Source organism: Rhopilema esculentum, chromosome 1 (genome assembly GCF_057945365.1).
Source record: "Rhopilema esculentum isolate cy_ngs chromosome 1, ASM5794536v1, whole genome shotgun sequence".
Lineage (NCBI taxonomy): Eukaryota > Metazoa > Cnidaria > Scyphozoa > Rhizostomeae > Rhizostomatidae > Rhopilema > Rhopilema esculentum.
This window is the reverse complement of record NC_142815.1, coordinates 3,919,077-3,938,366: the sequence shown is the minus strand read 5'-3', so window position 1 is coordinate 3,938,366 and position 19,290 is coordinate 3,919,077. Positions and strand designations below refer to the sequence as shown.

At 38.2% G+C, this 19,290-nt stretch overlaps 1 protein-coding gene across 2 annotated transcripts; it reads left to right on the top strand.

The window, feature by feature from the left end:
- The first annotated feature begins 1,710 nt into the window (after positions 1-1,710).
- LOC135690444 (SMAD family member 4) lies at positions 1,711-18,709 on the top strand. 2 transcript variants are annotated; one of them, XM_065208006.2, is made up of 13 exons: positions 1,711-2,081; positions 3,127-3,168; positions 5,284-5,420; positions 8,688-8,815; positions 9,449-9,481; positions 10,489-10,551; positions 11,069-11,176; positions 11,312-11,680; positions 12,036-12,329; positions 12,974-13,114; positions 14,485-14,568; positions 15,097-15,297; positions 15,874-18,709. In XM_065208006.2, the coding sequence occupies exons 1-13, from the start codon at positions 1,941-1,943 to the stop codon at positions 16,359-16,361; spliced, it is 2,229 nt and encodes a 742-aa protein (XP_065064078.2). In that variant the 5' UTR covers positions 1,711-1,940; the 3' UTR covers positions 16,362-18,709. The 2 variants fall into 2 exon arrangements, with proteins under 2 accessions (XP_065064078.2, XP_065064079.2); XM_065208007.2 differs by lacking the exon at positions 3,127-3,168.
- Positions 18,710-19,290: the final 581 nt, after the last annotated feature.

Sequence of the window (19,290 nt, the reverse complement as noted above, 5' to 3'; positions counted from 1 at the left end):
TTTTGAAAAAGCTTTGTTGCTGTCCAAAACCATGGCCCCCGACCCTCCCCCTCTTCGTCGGAGGCCCTGGCTGACTCTAGCTCTAGACTTGGACGAGTTTCCTTGTCTAGTGAGCAGCGAATAAGTATCTACTGGCAACAAGGAGAGGCTGAAGATTGACTAGAAACGAAGCGATCGCCGTACTTCGTGTTAATGATGTTGTATTGAACCTGTCAGGACTCTTTCTGCTCCAACAGACAATGACGGACTAATCCCACATAAAGCACTAAATTTTAGCCAAAAGTATCTGAGCAAAATTGCAAGGAACATCAACATCAACCAATAAACTGTGTATGTGAAAAACAGGGAAATAGAAAGCAATTCAAAGTTAAAGGTACATGGGAAAGAAGGGACACTGTCTCAGAAAAGCAGGCACCGCGGAGCGTTGAGAAAAGTGGGGGCCTAGATAAAGTGGGGGGGGGGGCTAAAACCGTATAAAAAGAGGCTTTTCTGGTAGTTTGATACTTAAAATTTGGCATTTTTTGCAAAAAGTTGAGGCTAAAGCCCCCCAGTCCTCCTGCTCCGCGGTGCTTGAAAAGAGACACTTTCAAAAAGCCCTTTTGAGGAAAAGAGAGAGTTAACGAAAGTTCTAAAGGGAAATTTCTATTGAAAGGGGCACTTCTCCAAAAGTTCTCAAGAATGCTCGTCTAATGTAAGGGGAATTCCCCAAATGTTGCTCAAGAAGAGAATTCTAGGAGAAGATATATTTTTGAAAATTTTAGGGTAAATGCTCTTTGCATCTAACTGCCTCAGATATCTCTGGTGAAAATTTTATCGCCTTCATACACAAACTGTCTGCAGCGGCGGAAACTTGGGGGGCGAGGGGGGCGACGGCCCCCCAATATTTTAAAGGACAATGGTCTTTTGTTCGAAAACAATGGTAAATGTGACGTCATCTTATTAAAACAATAGGCTTGCCCCCCAATATTTGACCAAGTGTCCGCCCCTGACTGTCTGTTTGAATATTTACAAGATGTCGTTATGAAAGTCAAACTCTGAGCCAACATGTCAAGAGCTTCTGATCCAATATTTTTATCTTTTTATGAGTAGGAATTGAAATTTCAGATCAAGTTTATGAAAATACCTGGTAATATTATATAGACACCATATTTCATGCTTTCTAAACTGGCCAGCTGATCAACGTCTGGGTTTTTTATATCCAAATTCAGTCTTCGCATCTGTTAATTGCTACATCTTTGTCAAATCAGATTGATAAAATGTTTTGCAAGTCAATTTTAGATTTCGCGAATTTGCTCGTCTAAAAAATACTAGTTAATGCAAGTTAAATTTATTCTTCTGTTTTTTGCCAAACCATTCTCCATTTATCCGAGAGCAGTTTAATAACCGAGCTTATAAAGAAATTAAACGATTAAATGACATCAAACAGCACAACATAGCAACAACTCTCTCAACCTGATCTTCCTTTCCATTTTTTGCAATCTTACTTAAGGGTAAATTTCAATCGAGTTCTTACTTTTTTGATAGGGCATTCTAGAATTTTCTGTAAATCAGTTGACTCACACTCAGGAGACCGTGCACTCAGTCGAGAGGGGTGTGCTAAGGGGCTTTGTAAGGTACAGGGAGTGTGTTTTTGAGAGGCACCCCTGGGGTATTCTCGAGATCTTTCAGTTCAGCCTGGTCCGGGTTTTATCAGGCCTCACCGCCAGTGGAATTCTTCTCAAAACTTATTTTGGCTAGACGGCTGTTCCATCTGTGAAGTCTTGTCTGGAAGCTCCTCTCGCTGCTAAATTGTGCGGCGGATATGAAAATAATTAAATTCAGAGAGTTAAAGAAACAATAAAGACAGTCTAGACGCCAAAATCTGATACATCGTCCTCCATTTTATTGACAGATTGTGGTGCTGCTATCAAGATCCGTTTAGGCCTAAAATTTAGTTTGACATGGCCATACCCACACCGAATAGCAATGATGCTTGTCTAAGTATTGTTCACAGTTTGATTTGTCATCGACAAGGCGGAGAGTCAGAAAGTTTTGCAAAAAGAGCCATCGAGTCGCTAGTCAAGAAGTTGAAGGAGAAAAAGGTAAATATTTAGACACAAATTAGTGTTATTCAACATGACATTCTCAAAGTCATCGTTGTCCTATAAGATGAGTTAATCAACAAAGCTTTGGAATCTAACTCATCACACAAGTTTATCTGGCCAGCCATAATCGTATTATCACTTGATTTATTTGTAAATTTCATGTTTTTTACATTTGTAAGGACTTTCACAGGTAACCTAGATCGGCACATTTCCGTTCACTTAGTGTCTTGAAATTATGCTCAATATAGCTCGAAGAGGCTTTGTATTTAAGATTCCTAATGGCAGATGTGCTTCGCTCTCCTTTTGTGATGTGATTTAATTCATGATATCCTTTAATCCTGTGGAGCAATTTCAGAATTCTCGTTGTTCAAAATCATTCGATTATTTCCACTAAAGATGATCATTTGAGCTGCTTGATCTCAAATCCATTTGGGCAGTACAATATAGTTTTTACTTAGAATGCTTTTTTATCATATTTTCATTCCTTTCGTTATCTGTATTTTTTCTAACTTTATTTTAACTTAGTTTTCAATTATAAATATCACCCTGTATATTTGATTGATCAGAAATAAATATGAAATTCAGAATGATAGCAAATACATATTATATGAATATAAAAAATTAGCTTTTGGTTTTTAAACATTTTTTAGAAAGTTTTGGGCAAAAATTTATTATCTAAGGTAGAAAATGACATATAAAGTTGAATCTTTGCAGATATTTGATTTTGCTTCGAAGTATAATGATTCTTTTTTTATAAGATTAATAATTTTTTTAAAACAGATTGATTAACAAAATATGTCCAACATTAAAATAGAAAATGTAATTAAAGAAAATTGTTAAGCTCCATATTAATATATCTATAAAATGCCAAGCCCTTTTTTATGTGTTAAGTGACAAGAGCTCAAATATCTTTAAAAGCAGCACCCCCTGACCTAATATGCTTAAAACATTCTGGGAGATGCATGAATTCTCAGTATCTTTTACCCCTTGCAACATGGTAATTTTTTTTCTTTTTTACAAATTTTGGAATTTCTCATTTAAGTCTGGACTTCATGGACAAGAACCTTTGTTCCCAACATGGAAAGTAAGTTGATTCAGCCAGAAGTACTTGCAAGGAAGACATCTGTTCTTGGAAAACTTTCTCCAAGACATACTGTTTTGTTTGCTTTTATGTAAATTTAAAGCATCCATTATGCCAGCCTCTACATCTGTTCAATTTCCAGCCCAATCATTAAATTATATCATTTCAACAGGTATATTGAACAATTGAATATAAAGAAGGAATTGTCCTTTGTTGAATTTTTCCTGATGAAAACTGTTAACACATTAAAAATTGATTCAATATCATACCATGCTGACTGAATTTGAAAATCTTTTTGCATTTTACGAAAGGAAAATTATTTCATTTTTTGCATTACCTTATAATCTGGGGAAATTATGAAAGACTCAAGGGAGAATCATGAATTTAAAAATTCTGATAAAAATTTGCTTTATTTTGAAGATTTTCTTTAGACTTGTTTCAGTCTAAACCTAATTTTTCATGGGTAAATATGATTTTTGATCGATAGAGAACAAAATCTGTTGAGAGAGGCACTCTCGTATATAGGCGCCTATAATCTGTTCAACTTTCTGGAGGGCTTTTTTCTGAAATATAGGTACACTAGTCATTATGTAAGTTGTTGGCAAATGTCTAAGTACGCCAGTTGAAAGTACTGTTAAAAGAGTACAACATCTTAAAAAAAGGGAACAATAAAAGATTGGAAGATTTCTAATTCTGTTAAATAAAACTCTTCACCTTTGATTTTTTCAACTCTGGCTTCATACTTAACAGACATGTACATGGCAAAGCTAACATTCTCATCAAAACACATTTCCACAATTGATCCCGCATCTTGCAAGATATGCAAAAAAACTTGCCATACTGGGATACCCAAAGAAGAAATCCTGAAGGACTTAGAACTAGAAAAGACCTGTTGGCTCGTGGGTTTTTTCTTCTGAACTTTTAATTTCAAGAAAAAAGTTCTGTTTAAAATGAAAGAGAAACACATGTTTTAATCAACAGCTTTAAAGCACACCGTGAATACTCCCTCCCTTTATTAATCTTTCAATAAATTGATCAACAAAATTTCAGTCAATCTACCTGTTTTTGATGGATAAAGAATTGGAAAGCACTGAAAACCTTAGATCAGGCTTTTAAGACATTAGAGAAGCTATGCTTCTAGAGCAGTGTGTGGGTCCTTCCAGTTGCTTAACTTAGAACACATGAGGCTCAGTGGCAGAGCCACAGGGGGAGGGGGAATGGGGGGGGAGACTAGTCCCCCCCACTTTTTCAGAAAGTTGGTCCTTGAGATTCGTGCAAACCTGATAAGAAAACTTTAGGAGGGGGGTTTGTACGTCATTTAGATCGTCACATTTATATGACATTTCTTGGGCGACGAGAGGTGTTTCCTCTGGAAGAAAATGTTCTAAACAGGGAAAAAAGACGTGGTTCAAAAAGGCGTGGTCCCTGACACACCTTTTGTCCCCCACTTATCCCAGGTTGGAGCCGCCACTGATGAGGCTCTTAGGAATGAAGCTGTAACGGGGCCTGTATCTACGTATTGCAAGAAAGTCCCATTGCAGCCTCATCCATTTGTGTATAGTATGTTAAACAGAACAGCTAGTAGCAAACAAAAGTGAGAATATTTTCTCATTAACAAGAGGAACCTGAGTTACATGCTTCAGTTAAGAAGCAGACACCTGGCTTTATTTTAACATGCAGTGATAACAAATTTCTTCAGTTATGAATCATAATTGTGCAGTGATGAACTCAAATTTTGCGCAGTGATAAAACTAAAAAAAGAGATTTGGTAGTGAAAAATTAAGTGTAGCAACTATCAGTAGACACATAAAGCTTATAAAGAGCATAACAATATTAAAAACGAGGACATAATAATAAAAATGATATAATCTATCAAATCTCTCTAAAATGTTATCGAATTCAGTACCTAGAAGCTATCTAATATTGTTCTTCATCTTCTCCTTTGAGCTCTTTGTTCTCCAAAAGTTGTTTAAACCTAGACCACTTTTCTCTTTGAAATCTCTTGTAAAACTTGGGTGGGAGCTGGTATAAATTTTCAAGAATTTTGAAAATGTGCACTGGTACAAATTCCATAAAATTAAACTTAGCATACACTGGTGTTTCCTTTTTTTATTTTAGGACGAACTAGATGCTCTGATCACATCAATAACTACAGGTGGCTCTCACCCAACAAAATGCGTCACAATACAGAGGACCCTTGATGGAAGGCTGCAGGTCGCAGGCAGAAAAGGTTTCCCACATGTCATCTATGCCAGGTATTAATATTCAATGCTTCCTTTATTGAATTTATTATGTTAAACACCTTGAGAATGATGCACAAATGCAGAACTTCTGTGTCATCATCCAGGATCAGTCTTTAGTCAATATGTGGTTGGAACAAGCAGGAGTATTCAACAGGGCTAATCCAGTTTCAGCTGGAATTGAAAGAAAGGCTTCAGAAAGGCTTCAAAAAGGTTTCACACCCCTTGGCCCTTCCTTAGCGATACCTTGCCCAAAACATATTCTTATAAAATTGGTAAAATTCAGAATTTATGAATTATTTATTGCAAAGATTTATTGTGTGGTGGTCAAGAAAGTCTCCAATTTACCTGAGAATTTTTGATAACTAAACTACCAATGTTTAGATCATCAATAGTTGACACTACTGTGATTCACTGCAAAAATTATTCTTCCAATTATCAAATTGACAAAGAAACCACAGAGTTTCAAGTCCTTGTATTTTGTATGCAATGGGAGTACTTCAAAAGCTTGTTTTCTGTCATTTTAAAACATTTTCATTTGGCCAAAAATCTTTAGTTCCTTCACATCTTCAGAATCATTAGACCCTTCACAAAATCGCCTCAAGACCCAAGCAAGAGTACACATAGTATACATAGGAGCCAGGGGCTACAGGGGGTAGGTTTCCCCCCAATTTTCAGAAACAGATGTAGAGTACCTATTTGCAGCTCAAGGAGGTGCTTCTCTGCCTACATTTGCTCCCTGCTCACCTTTAAAATGCTTCTAAGTCTATATTATGCATGTAAACGACCCAAGGGTGGGGGACCAGAATAGGTAAGCCACCAGAGAGACTACCCCTACAATTTTTTATAATTCCTTTCAAATGGCGCTATTTCGCCTCCAACTACGGGTGTCCTCCTTTTTAAAGATTTCTCCACCCATTCTTATGCTCCAACCCTTGAATCTCAACCGACTGCCCTTTCCACAAGCCACAGTGTCTTAGCATACCAGAGGCTTTTTTTCTTCGAAGTGATTGTTTTTACCTGATGTTTTTTAAATACACTTAACGAATATGGAGACATAACCTCAATTCCAAAGGATTACTGAAAGTCTGGACATAATTCCTCTGGCTCCGAAAAATTTGTGGCCTCTGAAGTTAGCAAATGGATTCTAATTCAATGTTCGCCTTTTAAGATTCACCTGTCATTCTCAATATTCTAGGAGTGTTGTAATCAACGCATTGATGCGATCTAGAATAAAAAATGGCGGCAATGGTCCTACCTACTATTTAAGGAGTGTTGTAATCAACGCATTTTTGTGATCTAGAATCAAAATGGCGGCAATGGTCCTACCTACTATTTAAGGAGTGTTGTAATCAACGCATCTTCGTGATCTAGGATCAAAATGGCGGCAATGGTCCTACTTAAAAGTGGACAGCGTTTGATGCTGAAACAGTTTTGCTACCGCACAAGACAGTGACGCAACATTACTGCACAGTAAATAATTTTTTATACGAGACTCCTGATCATTTTTTATGACGAGACTCCTGAAAATAAAATCTAATATTAGTCTAAATAACGGTTCCAAGCCTAAAAACATCACGGTTCCAATCTGGAGTAAAATTACCTAACAATGCAGTAGTTTTGAGAAAGGCCAATGTATATCTTGACCTATCTGTATAAATTGAGGGGAATTGGCTGTTGTGCTTGAACTTTCTCTTTTTCTGACAAAACGTTAAGACCAAACAATATACGATTTTACTTAATTTCTGTTTCTAAGAAAATCTTTTCTAAAAGATACGAGGACAAGTTTAAGGAAGGCAAATAAAGTAGAACTTCATCCGGAGGAAGGTCGGCGTGTTTTCTGAACTCTGAGAATTTATTTCCAGTCGAAACTCATTAAATCTTTTCTAACCTTATTTATAAATATTGAAGATAATGGGCTTTGCATGTCTTTTTTATGTATTTCAACTGGAATCTCAGAGTTTCACACATCTGAAAATGGCCTAAAGTTGAACGGGAATTTGTACGCCGATGGGGATTAAAAAAGATGGCCTAATTTGATAATTGGAGACGAAAAGATGGCCTAATTATATTGTTTGTGTTTCTGTCAGAATTAAGACAAAATTAAAACTTAAAAGTGTGTTTTTTTAATTTCATTTGTTAAGTTTAAAGAGCGTTTTTTCTATCTTTTGGCTATGAAAACTTCAGCTGCGAATAATCTGTTGCATATTGATAAATCATAAACAAAGAATAATTTTTCAACGTTTTGTGCCATGCCAATTGCAGCATTCATAATTGATGGAAGTTGGCCTAAATGTGGCATAAATTATCTCGATCTGAAACTCATGAAGCGTCCAGCTTAATGGCAGTATGTCCCCCATTGTTCTTAGACTCTCTTTTCGTGGCCACAATATTCTTGCATCGTCGGTTTGATGCTAAAATAACCAAAATAAAGAACCACAATAGCGTACTTTCCCTGAGTGAGTTGCTGTGAATTTTGTTTTGGTATTAAACGTCTAAGTTAGTTTCGATTGTCGCGTTCACCCACAATAAATAACGTCGGATGCTAAAAATGCAGAGGAAGACACTCTTTCAAGGCGGGGCATTCAACTTAGAATCAGCCAATCATTGAAGGGACAGACTGCTTTTATTATTGTACCTCTTTGCCAACTGCAAGCCGCAGTTCCCTTCGGATTTCTTCCTTTTCCGCCCTTGATCCAAACAGCGCTTTCATGGACGCAAAAGAGAGCAAATGTTTGTTGTCGACGAGACCAATTTTGTGTGTTTTGCAAGTAATTAAAGGATGTGTGTTTTGCATGTAATTATAAGAACACGAGCCCCAAAGTTGGTCAAAAGTTAAGAACAAATTAACAACAAGCTGAGGCTGAGCTACTGTAAAATGTAATTTTGAGCAATGTTGTTAAACCCTCTTTTCTCAAAAAGGGAAGTGTTTTTTGCCATCTAGGGGTGCTTTTTCAGTGAATTTTCTAAATTGTTCCAGTTACTTTATTGGCAGATGAGGCCTTAAAAACCCCTAGAGCACACAAGCTAGCAAATGCATTGCTTACACCCTATTAATTTAAGAACAAATTAAAAACAATCCAGCCTCAACTTTTTGAAAGAATCAAGAACGGCCAGCCTGAACTTCAATTATTGGTTCATATAAAAGATCGAGCGTAGTGCCTTCAAACTCGGTTCTTTAAAGGTGGATAGAAAATTTGTAAATCTAAGAGTTAGCTTTCTTGTAAGTAAATTAATTATTTTAAACAAATTTTTATTGATGAATTTTTCTGAATTTTTTAGAATTTGGCGATGGCCTGACTTGCACAAGAATGAACTGAAGCACGTGTCATACTGTCAATACGCTTTCGACTTGAAATGCGACAATGTTTGCATCAATCCATACCATTACGAACGGGTTGTTTCGCCAGGTAAGTCGTTTCGCCGGTTATGTAGTTTCGCCTGGTAAGTCGTTTGGCCTGGTAAGTTGTTTCGCCTGTTTAGTTGTTTCGCCGTTAAGTCGTTTCGCCTGGAAAGTTGTTTCGCCTGGTAAGTCGTTTCGCCTGGAAAGTTGTTTCGCCTGTTATGTCGTTTCGCCGGTTAAGTCGTTTCGCTGTTACGCCATTAAGCGACAAAAATTCGCCCTTGATATAAAAGCCTCTTGGTAGCAAAGATTCACAAATAATCAGCAAGGTAGTATCTACTGAAGACGTCTTTGAAGCAAACCCTTTTTTGAAGGGATATAAGATGCGGGGGGCATTTGTCCCTGTCGTCTCCTGTTTGACTTTAGCCCATGAAAAGAATGTTGAAGCTAAAATAACTCTGCTATTTTTCTGCCTGAAGATAACAAAGATTAAAACAGTTGAAAAGTATTGTTCTAAATTTTCGGATGATTTGTTTCTGTTTTTACGGGCGTGGTGAAGTTGGGGTTTTTAAGGACACTAGGTTCGTAAGAAAATCTTCAGATTCTTTCGCTTCACCCAAACTGATGTGCAAGAATTATTTGTTTTTTACTTGCTTGCTTATTTTGTAAATGTGTTTAATTTCGGTCTTCTCTAATCTAGATATATCTGGTCTTTCCATTTCTTCGCATTCAGGTATGTGTTACGATAACATACTTAACTTACATCTTAGGCATCTATGTTAAATATCTACGGAGAAACTTCCACACATTTTAAGATGAGGGCGTTCGTATTGAGAACTGAGATGAGATGAGATTCATCTCATGGGTGAGGGTTCTCTTTGGGTTCAAAACTTTGCTTGTCTGTGGGACTGTCGAGTCCAGGAATTAGCTATTGCTTTTTCATAACTTGTATTTTAATTTCTTATGGAATATCGTGTGGAACTGTGAATTTGATGAAAATAAGTGAAAAATAAATAAATTTGTTGTAGGTACTCTCTCTGTTAGAAAAAGAGGGAGAGGAAGGACATGAGAAATTTTGGAGTTCAGAAGGGAAATGTTGGATAAACAAAGAAGAGATAGGGGTACAAAAAGCAGTGTAACTAGGGAAATGAAGAGTAGGCGAAATTAGAAACGGAACGAATTAAAGGAAAGGAAAAGAGAAAAGTGCAAGGGGGGAGGGGTGAAAAAAGTGGGGGAATTGAGGAGAGTACTGAGTAAGTGGAAGGAGGGCCTACGAAGGGAAAATGTGAAGCATGAACGCAGGTAGAGTAAATCAGAGAAAGTTATGAAACAGAGTGTAAAAATGTGAGTTATGAGGAACGAGAGTGAGAGTTACTGTTGTTGTGATTTGTGAGCGCGAGAGAAAAAGAGGTTGAAACGGAGATATGGGCTGGATTGGTAGCAGAAGAGGTTATAAAGCTAGGAGAGGGAATATCGAACAAGAAGAGATGCTGAATTATCGTTTATATTTGTTGTCATTCTTGTATGCTTCGTAGCAAGAGAAACACTGAAAAGGACGGAAATAAATCGTTAGATCGTATTTAGCTTCTAGTAGAGGAGTATTCAACACTTGAGAGGTGCGTGAGGATGATGGTAGTTTTGTATATTCACGTGACACTTCCTAAACGCCATTGCATTCATGTGTTGTTTGTGGGGTTAGTTTCGATGTCATCGAACTAAAGGTGATCTTTTTGTTTACAGATGGCAGTGGCGCCCTGAGCCCAACCAGCAGTGATGACTTCAAACCAGGACCGACTTACCAAGGTTTGAGGAATTCTTTTGAAAGCTTCTCCGTTAAATTAATCAATCTAACTTTGCATTTCATTTCATTTTTAATTATTTACACACGGTAAAGCTATCAATTGTTGTAAATACATAAATTGCTTTCCAAACTAAATATAATACGAATATATAAATATACAGAAAAGAATTACGAAGTGAAAATAATTTAAAATGATGAGACGATCAGCAAAAATAAAAATGGTTTTTTTATGTTCTTGAGTTTTAGAGACAGGATTTAAATTGTTTTAAATTTTTTGTTAGTTGTGATTTAGCAAGGAGGCCATTCCATAACTTTCCCCTCTAAAAGAAAGCATTTTTGCCACATGTTGCTCGTAGAAACGGGACTCGTAAATCGTTTTCGATCTTCCGATGTTCTTTTCCGATGTAGAAACGGGACTCTTCACTATTTGTTTTGACTATTTTATTTTTAGTTATTTAAAATGTTGTTTTCATTTAGTTTAACAATTTGCTCTACTTCAAGTGTATTGATATATTTTAGGCCAACTGTCCCTATCGTTGGGACAAGGTCCAACAATGGCTCCAGATGGATTCGCACCATACTCGCATCCGCACCCAATGACGTCACCAAATCATATGCCTCATTTAGGTGAGTTCTGTTTAGATGCGAGGCTGGGCTCGTTTGATGTCAATATATCATGTTTTGGGAAATTTGTCAGATTTTGGGACTGATTATTCAAACGAAAAGTTTTTTGTTTTCATTTCTGCTCTCCCTCGTTTCCAGGCCCACTTGGAGGACACCCACTTAACGATGGATACATGCCGTCACCGCCAACGGGGCCGCCGAGCGTGGGGCCAGTTCTCCATGGCCACGGTGGACATGGGGGCCATGGGGGCCACAGCAGCCATGGACACGGAGGGGGACATCACCCCGGAACACCACTCCCTTCTGGGTCGCTTCTGAATGGACCTCCGTCTCACCCATCTGCTGGGCATGGTCATTCAGGTGGACCCCCCCTGCTCTCAAGCCCCCACGACCACCACGTTAGCCATGGGCCAAGTCACGTGCCACATGGAGGCAGCTCACTTGGAAGTGGCATGCTGGGATCGTCTGGGAGTTCAGGACATTTGAATCGTGACATGACGTCAGCAGGTATAGTTTGTTTATCTTACAAGTTTCGCTGTAAATTTATATTTAGGAGACGCGGATACATTTAGGAGATCTGCAAGCGTTATTTTAAGTCACTTTTGCTTAATATTGTTGATGCTCTTGGACAAGCAAAAAAATCACAATTTATGAGCAAGAATTTAAATATCGAATGAAGTTCCTAATTATTTTAGGTATGTACATCAATAAAAACAGATACTTCTAAGTATTTATCCTCAAATTCGTTAAGATGACCAGTTTATCATTGTCTATGGAATCTAACTTTATTAATGTTTTACTTCTTAGTTACTATCGCCTTTAGAATTCATCAAAACATGACGTCATTCTCTTTCGATTCCAGGCTCGTCCGGCCCGCTTGGTTCCGCGTCCGGTCCGATGGATTCGCCCGCACACTTAGCATCTCCAAGCCACATGCCTCCTTCCAGTCATATAAAGTCAAGTAGTCATTCTTCGTCCAGCCTGTCCGGCTCCTCAACCCTTATAGCCACAATGGGACAGTCCGTACACTCTCAGCCGTCCGTCCTCCAATCGCCTTCGTCATCATCAGCATCGCACACACCGATTGGTTTGCACGGTTCCTCCTCCTCAAGTGCGCTTTCCTCCGTTTCGCAATCCATGTCTTCCCATCATTCAAGTACGCTGTGTTATTTTGTTATAAACTATGGTATTTAGTAGCTTGTAGATCGTAGACATTACCACCTTAATCAACCATCGGAATCATCAATCAACATCGCCGATCATCGATCGTAATAAATCATCATTATCAATAGTGTTCTTACGTATGACGTCATAAAATCTATTTTTAGAATTTTTGGCTTTTGACAACATAACCTAAAAAAGCCATCAAATACTTCTGAACATGAAAAATCAATTAAATATGGGGCCATATCTCGGCCAATTCGTAACACATTTGCACTTTAAGTGATATTTCGTAATGCTCCGTCAGAGCACTCTCCTCCACAAAGGCTAATACAGAGGGAGAAAGGAAGTGAGAAAAGGTGGAGCTGCGGAGAAGAGGAGGGGAAGGGCGGAGGAGAATGTTTTTTCTTCCTCTTTCTCTCTCGCAGTTCCTCCGCGTTTCGTTTTCCTCCGCAGTTCCCTTTATCTTTTTCTCTCTCCATCTCTTTTCCCAATAGCTTGTGTGGAGGAGAGTACAATCTGGATATGGGATCCCTGTCTCACGAAAATAGATTTTTGTGACGTCATCACTTTAGAATTCTTTTGACATTAATCAGTCGCAATTCATCAGTCATTGATCATGTGTTTCTTTTATGTCAGGCAGTCAAGCTGGTTGGAGTGCCCACCCCAGCACCCCAGTGTCGTCACCCCATCAGCCCCACCATTCCTCAATGTCTTCACAGCCGCAGCCTCCACACTCTTTAGGAACCCAGTCTCACGGAATGCCAAGTTCTTCTTTCTGTAAGTATCTTTTTATCAAAACCTAGATCTTTTTTGTTAAGATCAAATTGAGCTTAGAATGAAGGGATATTTCCTCCTGGCAAACGTTTGCAAATAGCCAAAGTGTATCAAGCTAGATAAGTATTATGTCCGTTGCTTATCAGATCTAATTCTATAAAACTTCAAACTTTAAAGACTGTCCGAAAAAACAAAATAGGTTTTTAGTTTCTTTACTGCATGGTCAAAGCACGGCTTGTGGTTATCGAATCTCTCTTGCAACTGCTCTCCAGTGTGCAATATACTGGCTTATTTTCGGGATCCTAAAGATGGCTCGTTCGTAAAAATTACACTTTTCCAAGTATGTATTTATTAGAACCAATTTTTTTCCCCTTTAACCAATGCCTTCAAAGTTTGGTTTGAACCCCCGTTTATCCGAACCAATTTTCTGTTCCCCTCTGACCCTCAACTGAATATATATTTTAATAAATCCATTGTAAAGACGGCCTGAAAAATTAAAGAGACGAATCGTTATTTTTATTTAAATTCCCCTATTGGTCTTATAAAAGATTGGCTGTGATTTCTACAAGAGTTTTTCGGGAATCCAATGATCTTTAAAAGACAATCTTTCCTTTGAAATCAGAAGATGTTTTATGGTTTAAAGCTAGTTTTCAACAACCAACATTTTAGGCACACTGGGGCCTTTCGTCTCACATCCCTCAGACAATCCATGAATAATTGTCGACGATGTGAAGTTAGAAAATACACCCAGTTGTGAACGTATCACGTTTTATGCTGTGAGGAATGTCAGTCAACAAGCTTTAGCATGTTCAAATATGTTTGCTCGCTTCAAGCTTTTTACAGAAGAGGGATTGTCTAGCACAATTCCTTTCGCTTACTTTTCTTGTTCTTAATGTTTTTCAAGTTCCTTAGAACACTGTCAATATTTCTTCAGCAATCGTAGACGTTATAGAGTTCTCAAGAGTGACGTCGCAAAAAAATTATTTTTAGAATTTTCGAATTTTGACCACACAAAATGAAAGAACACCATAAAATAGTCCCATTTATGCAAAATCAGTTAGATTTGTCAAAAATCGGGTCAGCTATAGCCAATAGAAGATTTGAAGTTTCTAAGGGATAACTGTTATTTTGGCTCAGTTCATAAAGTTATCGACTGAAACCAAATTACAGAGGTTTGATGGGGCCAGAGCTTGTGCTCATCTGGTCATATCTCAGCCAATTCGTAATACCTTTAACTGATTCAAAAATTCTAGAAATAGATTTTTGTTACGTCATTACTTGACAACTCTATTGTCCCGAGCAATATGACACAAGCTGCGTGTCTGCGCGCTCTCTCGCGGGAGATTCTTCCTAACCTCTCTTTGTTTCTACAGACAACCCCATGAATTCCCATCACATGGAACCGCCTCCGCAACAGACTACTGGGCCAATGGCAGGGCCTTTGTCAAGACACCAACGTATGTAAAACACATTCTCCTAGATTTACATCATTAGAACGCGTGTCGCCCTGCGGGTTACTCGCGGGTTTTCATATACACTCTCTTTTTGTAAGAATAATTTTATAAGAACACAAGCCTATTGGTCAAATTAAGAAAAAAAATAGAGAACAAGCTTAGGCTGAGTTACTGTAAATTGCGATTTTAAACAAAATTTTATCTCAAAAACGAGGATTTCAGCCATGTGTCGGCAATTGAAGGTCTTCTCACTCACTTTGTTGGCAAACGAGGCCTGAACACCTCCTTAGAGCGAAAAAGCTAGCAATCGCACTGCTTACACCCTATTGATTTAAGAACAAATGAAGAACAATCCAGCCTCATATTTTCGAAAAAATTAAGAACAGTCAGCCTGAACTGAAATATACTGGTTCTTATAAAAAAGGCGACTGTACCTAAATAAGCACCCGGTTTTATTGATCAAGTAGTATGGTGCATCCGGATCCAGACTTCCCCGGATATTTCCATTCATTGGTCGGTCTTTTGTTCCAGCACCGGAATACTGGGCTTCTATCGCATACTATGAACTCGATCAACAAGTCGGTGAAGTGTTCAAAGTTCCGGCCATCTGTCCAAGTGTTATTATTGATGGATATGTCGACGCGTCCGGAAATGGCGGGAACAGATTTTGCCTCGGTCAGCTTTCAAACGTCCACCGAACAGAGGCTAGTGAAAAAGCTCTCCTTCACATCGGTAAGTTTAGCTTAGAAATTGTTTTTGTGATTATTCGTGAAGAATATTTCCAAATCATGCATGGTCAACCAAGTTCATCATATTTTCTACGAATAGTTCTTTGTCTGCATCATATCAATTATAACCTTACTGATTTTTTAGATAAATTAATTTTAGGGATTTCTTAGATATGAACATCAGAAAGCTCTTAGATTCATCGACAAGATTTTTCATTTTGAAATATTTTTAGATGTTTGGCAAAAATGATTTTTTGTGTCGTGGTACTGGTTGTAAATGACTTTTTCTTTTACGCCTAAATTTGAATTGAATATGATCTGCGACAATTCTTTTGCAAAATTAAGGCAGTGTTTAAATTCGTAGTGAATCTCCTCAATTAGTTTTGTAAAATATCATCAACATATTTTGAGAATTTATTGTGATTATTTTTAAGGTTGTTTCTTACGTGCATGTTTATGACCCTCGGTTTTCCCGGACCCATTTTATTTCTTCCCATTCCTCTTTCCAAACCTCGATTATTGTTGATGTGACCATGTTAGTTTCATTTCCACTAAATGAGGTTCTTGGGGTTATTTTCAGGTCGAGGCATTCAGCTAGACAAACGAGGCGAAGGTGATGTCTGGGTTCGTTGCCTTAGCGACCAGAGCGTTTTCGTACAAAGCTACTTCTTAGACAGACAGGCAGGGAGATCCCCAGGTGATGCCGTTCATAAAATCTACCCGCAAGCATACATTAAGATATTTGATTTGCGCCAGTGCTATGAACAAATGAAACAGCAAGCCTCCGCTGCGCAAGCCGCTGCGGCCGCACAAGTTGCGGCTGTTGCTGGTGGGGCAGGAGCCGCGTTTACTATTGCTCACCCAGCGGCCTCAATCGGTGTAGACGATTTAAGGAGGCTCTGTATCTTAAGGTTAAGTTTTGTTAAAGGCTGGGGTCCTGACTATCCAAGACAGTCGATAAAGCAGACGCCATGTTGGATTGAGATACGGTTACATCGAGCACTTCAGCTGCTTGATGAAGTACTTCATCAGATACCGATCAACGAGCCGATGCCAAGTGATCGATAATCATTTGTGATCACTAATCATCTTTTATGTAGCGATTGATCACTTACTATACTGTGCTGTACTAACTGTTGCTGAATTATTGGCCAGACTGTCGATCACTGTTCAAATCACGCCGGTGATTAAGTGACAGCAATGAAATGATGAAATGGTGGAAGTGGCAGTGATTAAACGATTGCATTTTGTGATTCATCGATTGATGACGTCTTTCCAGTATTTCTATACATAGTCATGTGGGAATTCCTGGTACTAAAGAACAAGGGACAGTAGCTGTTTGCAATTTGGGAAAACCCTGGCGCAGATATCTTCACATCCTATTGGTTTCCCGTGACCTAAGCTGACTTTTCGCAAATACGAGTTTATTATAAAGAGAAAACTAAAACAAATAACTTTATTAGTTTTGTTATGTAGAATTGCTCTAGGATGATAGTATGATTAGGAATTGTGCTTCGTAAGAGTAAAGGGGAGGGGGGCTCCGAGACAACGATTCAGAGGGATGGGGCCTAGAACCTGGGATCATTGCGGGAGTTTTTTTGATAGTCAATGACTATGATATGCAGTGACATTAAGATGATTTTCTCAAAGTCAATGATATTTTACGAAGATATTTCATATACCCTGATGAATGGGAATATTTGAAAATTGTGACACGGATAATTTTACATTAAAGTTCTTGAAAAATTGTTGAGATGCTTCAGCTTCTGACTTGTTACTAATTTGAGTAAAAACGAAACAGAATGCTGTTTTGAAAGTGCAGAGTTTATTAAAATCATGGAATGCTGAAAATAATGTTAAAAATTTAAGGAAAAGAGCCATAAATGAATGGGATGGTGGTTTTGAGGACCTTTTGTGGAAATTTTCACAAAACGACACAAAAAAGCTGTTATAAAATTGCAAAATTACAGATTTTGAAAGCAAAGTTCCTGTTTGAGCTTGAAGCATTGAAATTTTGTAGCCTAGGAAATTTTCAAATGCCAAAGTCTTTTCTGGCTTGTAAAAATTACAAAAAGCTGTTGCAGTCTTTGCCGCTAAAAACAAATCCAAAAATTTCGCAGCATCAATACTTTTGTAGTCTCTCAAAAGTACAATAACAAATTACAAAAGCAAATTACAAAAGCAAATTTCAAAGCAATTTGCAATTTAACATCAATGACTCGTTTCTTAGGCCCTTGTCCTTGCTAAATATTTTATTTGTTTTTTTACCCCATCGTGCTTTTGTTTTATTTGTCTTTTAGAATTTTTTGTAGAATTATATGCTTTAGAAGAAATTTTTGTTTGTAACAACTTGCAAAATATAAATTTTAGTATCGATTTTAGTATGAAGGAGCTGGTGTTAACTAATGTTTTACCTGATGAATCTCCCTTGTTGGGCGCCAAATTTCATAAAAATGAAAAAGGATTATTATTAAGAAAACAATAGCAGAATTCGGGGAAACGGAATAGATATTTCTTGCAGTTCCTCTTTAGATATGTATAATCTAGTCTCGTACCCATATTGATAAGCCGGACCCTATTTAGGTCAGGGGGTAACGAAGCCTTGCTGTTCCCTTTTCGATGCCTGGTTCCTGAATTTAAAAACTTCTTCGTTATGTAAACGAAAACATTTTTAATCTAGCTCTAAAGCAAATGATATCGCTAGAGAATCGCCCTGTAAACGAATTACTGGATCAAATGTCCAATGCAAGATAGGGCTTCGTTTAGCATACTGGTCATTGAGGTGGGGGGGGCATTAGCTCCTCCAGCCCCTGAGTGTTTCCCATTCTTATAAGAACCCCACAGCTTGTTTCCCTTAGCTAAAATCACTTTGAAAAAGTTATGCCGATGTTTTCTTTTGACGATCCACCGGTATATACAATCTATTACATTGGGGGCGTTCAGAACCTGTTTGTTTACGGAGATGTACCCCCATCACATCCTAAGTATGCTAGGGGTTTATTGTGGCGCCTCTTAGTTATGTTAAACTATTCCAAAGTGGGGTGGGGGCATTTAGAACATTTTTGTTTATGGACATACACCCTGCTTTACCTTCGTCATGGTAGGGGTTTTCTTGACAAAGTACATATAATGACATTGTCTCGGGGGCAAATTTTTGTAGTTAGTAGTACTGCCCCTCTCCCTGTGAGAATTTGCCCCCGCCCCTCCCCCGAAGTTTGGCTGAACATTCATCTTTGCATTATGCAACTTCTTTTGTTTATAGTAGAGAGATGTATTAGGCGAATGATGCTTGTCGTAAGATCGGCCATTGCTGTCTTTTTTATCGAGCTCTTGAAAGTAAGGAAGTCCTGGACAAAGCTACTTTAAATGAATGTATGCTCAACTATTTGTTAACAATCTTCCTTGGTGGTTTCAAATTTGAGTGTTTGTGTCTCTTTCATCTACGAGAAAATATACCATAGACACATTGGCACAGAATAGGAATTCTGTTCTGTGACGTAGTTTTAATAGCTTTGAGGTCCCTTTTTTACCCCACTCTTTAGTGGGACAAGCCCCCTTTCAATCTGTCCTATGAAGATTTAGTTAAAAGCAAGGGGAAGCTAAGAAGTTGGAAGTATACGTTTAAAGGGCTTCCTTCAAAGGGGATAGTCTCCAAAGGGGACAGCTTCCACTAGGAGATGCGTTAGGACTTGCTCAGTGCGTTTTCGACAACCTAAGTTTTTCTGTTGTTTTTTTTCGGTCAACTGTGGTTATGCTCTCTGTTTTTGAACGAACACGGAGTTTGAACGAACCTAGCTGCTGATGTTACAGGCTATTTTTTAGCCGCCATTGGCGGGTCGCTGCCGGTGAATCAACGGCCGCGCTCAGTCATTTCTGGGTCATCGGAATTTGCGACACGAAATCCACGCGAGCCGTTCTAAACACTATTGTTAATCGACACGTGCCGCAATTGTTAATCGAACGGACACCTTAGAAGGTACGAACCACGAGCTGTTAC

Excerpts from the sequence above, each read along its gene's own strand:
- LOC135690444 (XM_065208006.2), top strand. The coding sequence starts at position 1,941 with ATGGCCATACCCACACCGAATAGCAATGATGCTTGTCTAAGTATTGTT. Across the intron at positions 8,816-9,448 it reads CGAACGGGTTGTTTCGCCAG|ATATATCTGGTCTTTCCATT; the intron begins GTAAGTCGTTTC and ends TCTCTAATCTAG. Across the intron at positions 14,569-15,096 it reads GCCTTTGTCAAGACACCAAC|CACCGGAATACTGGGCTTCT; the intron begins GTATGTAAAACA and ends CTTTTGTTCCAG.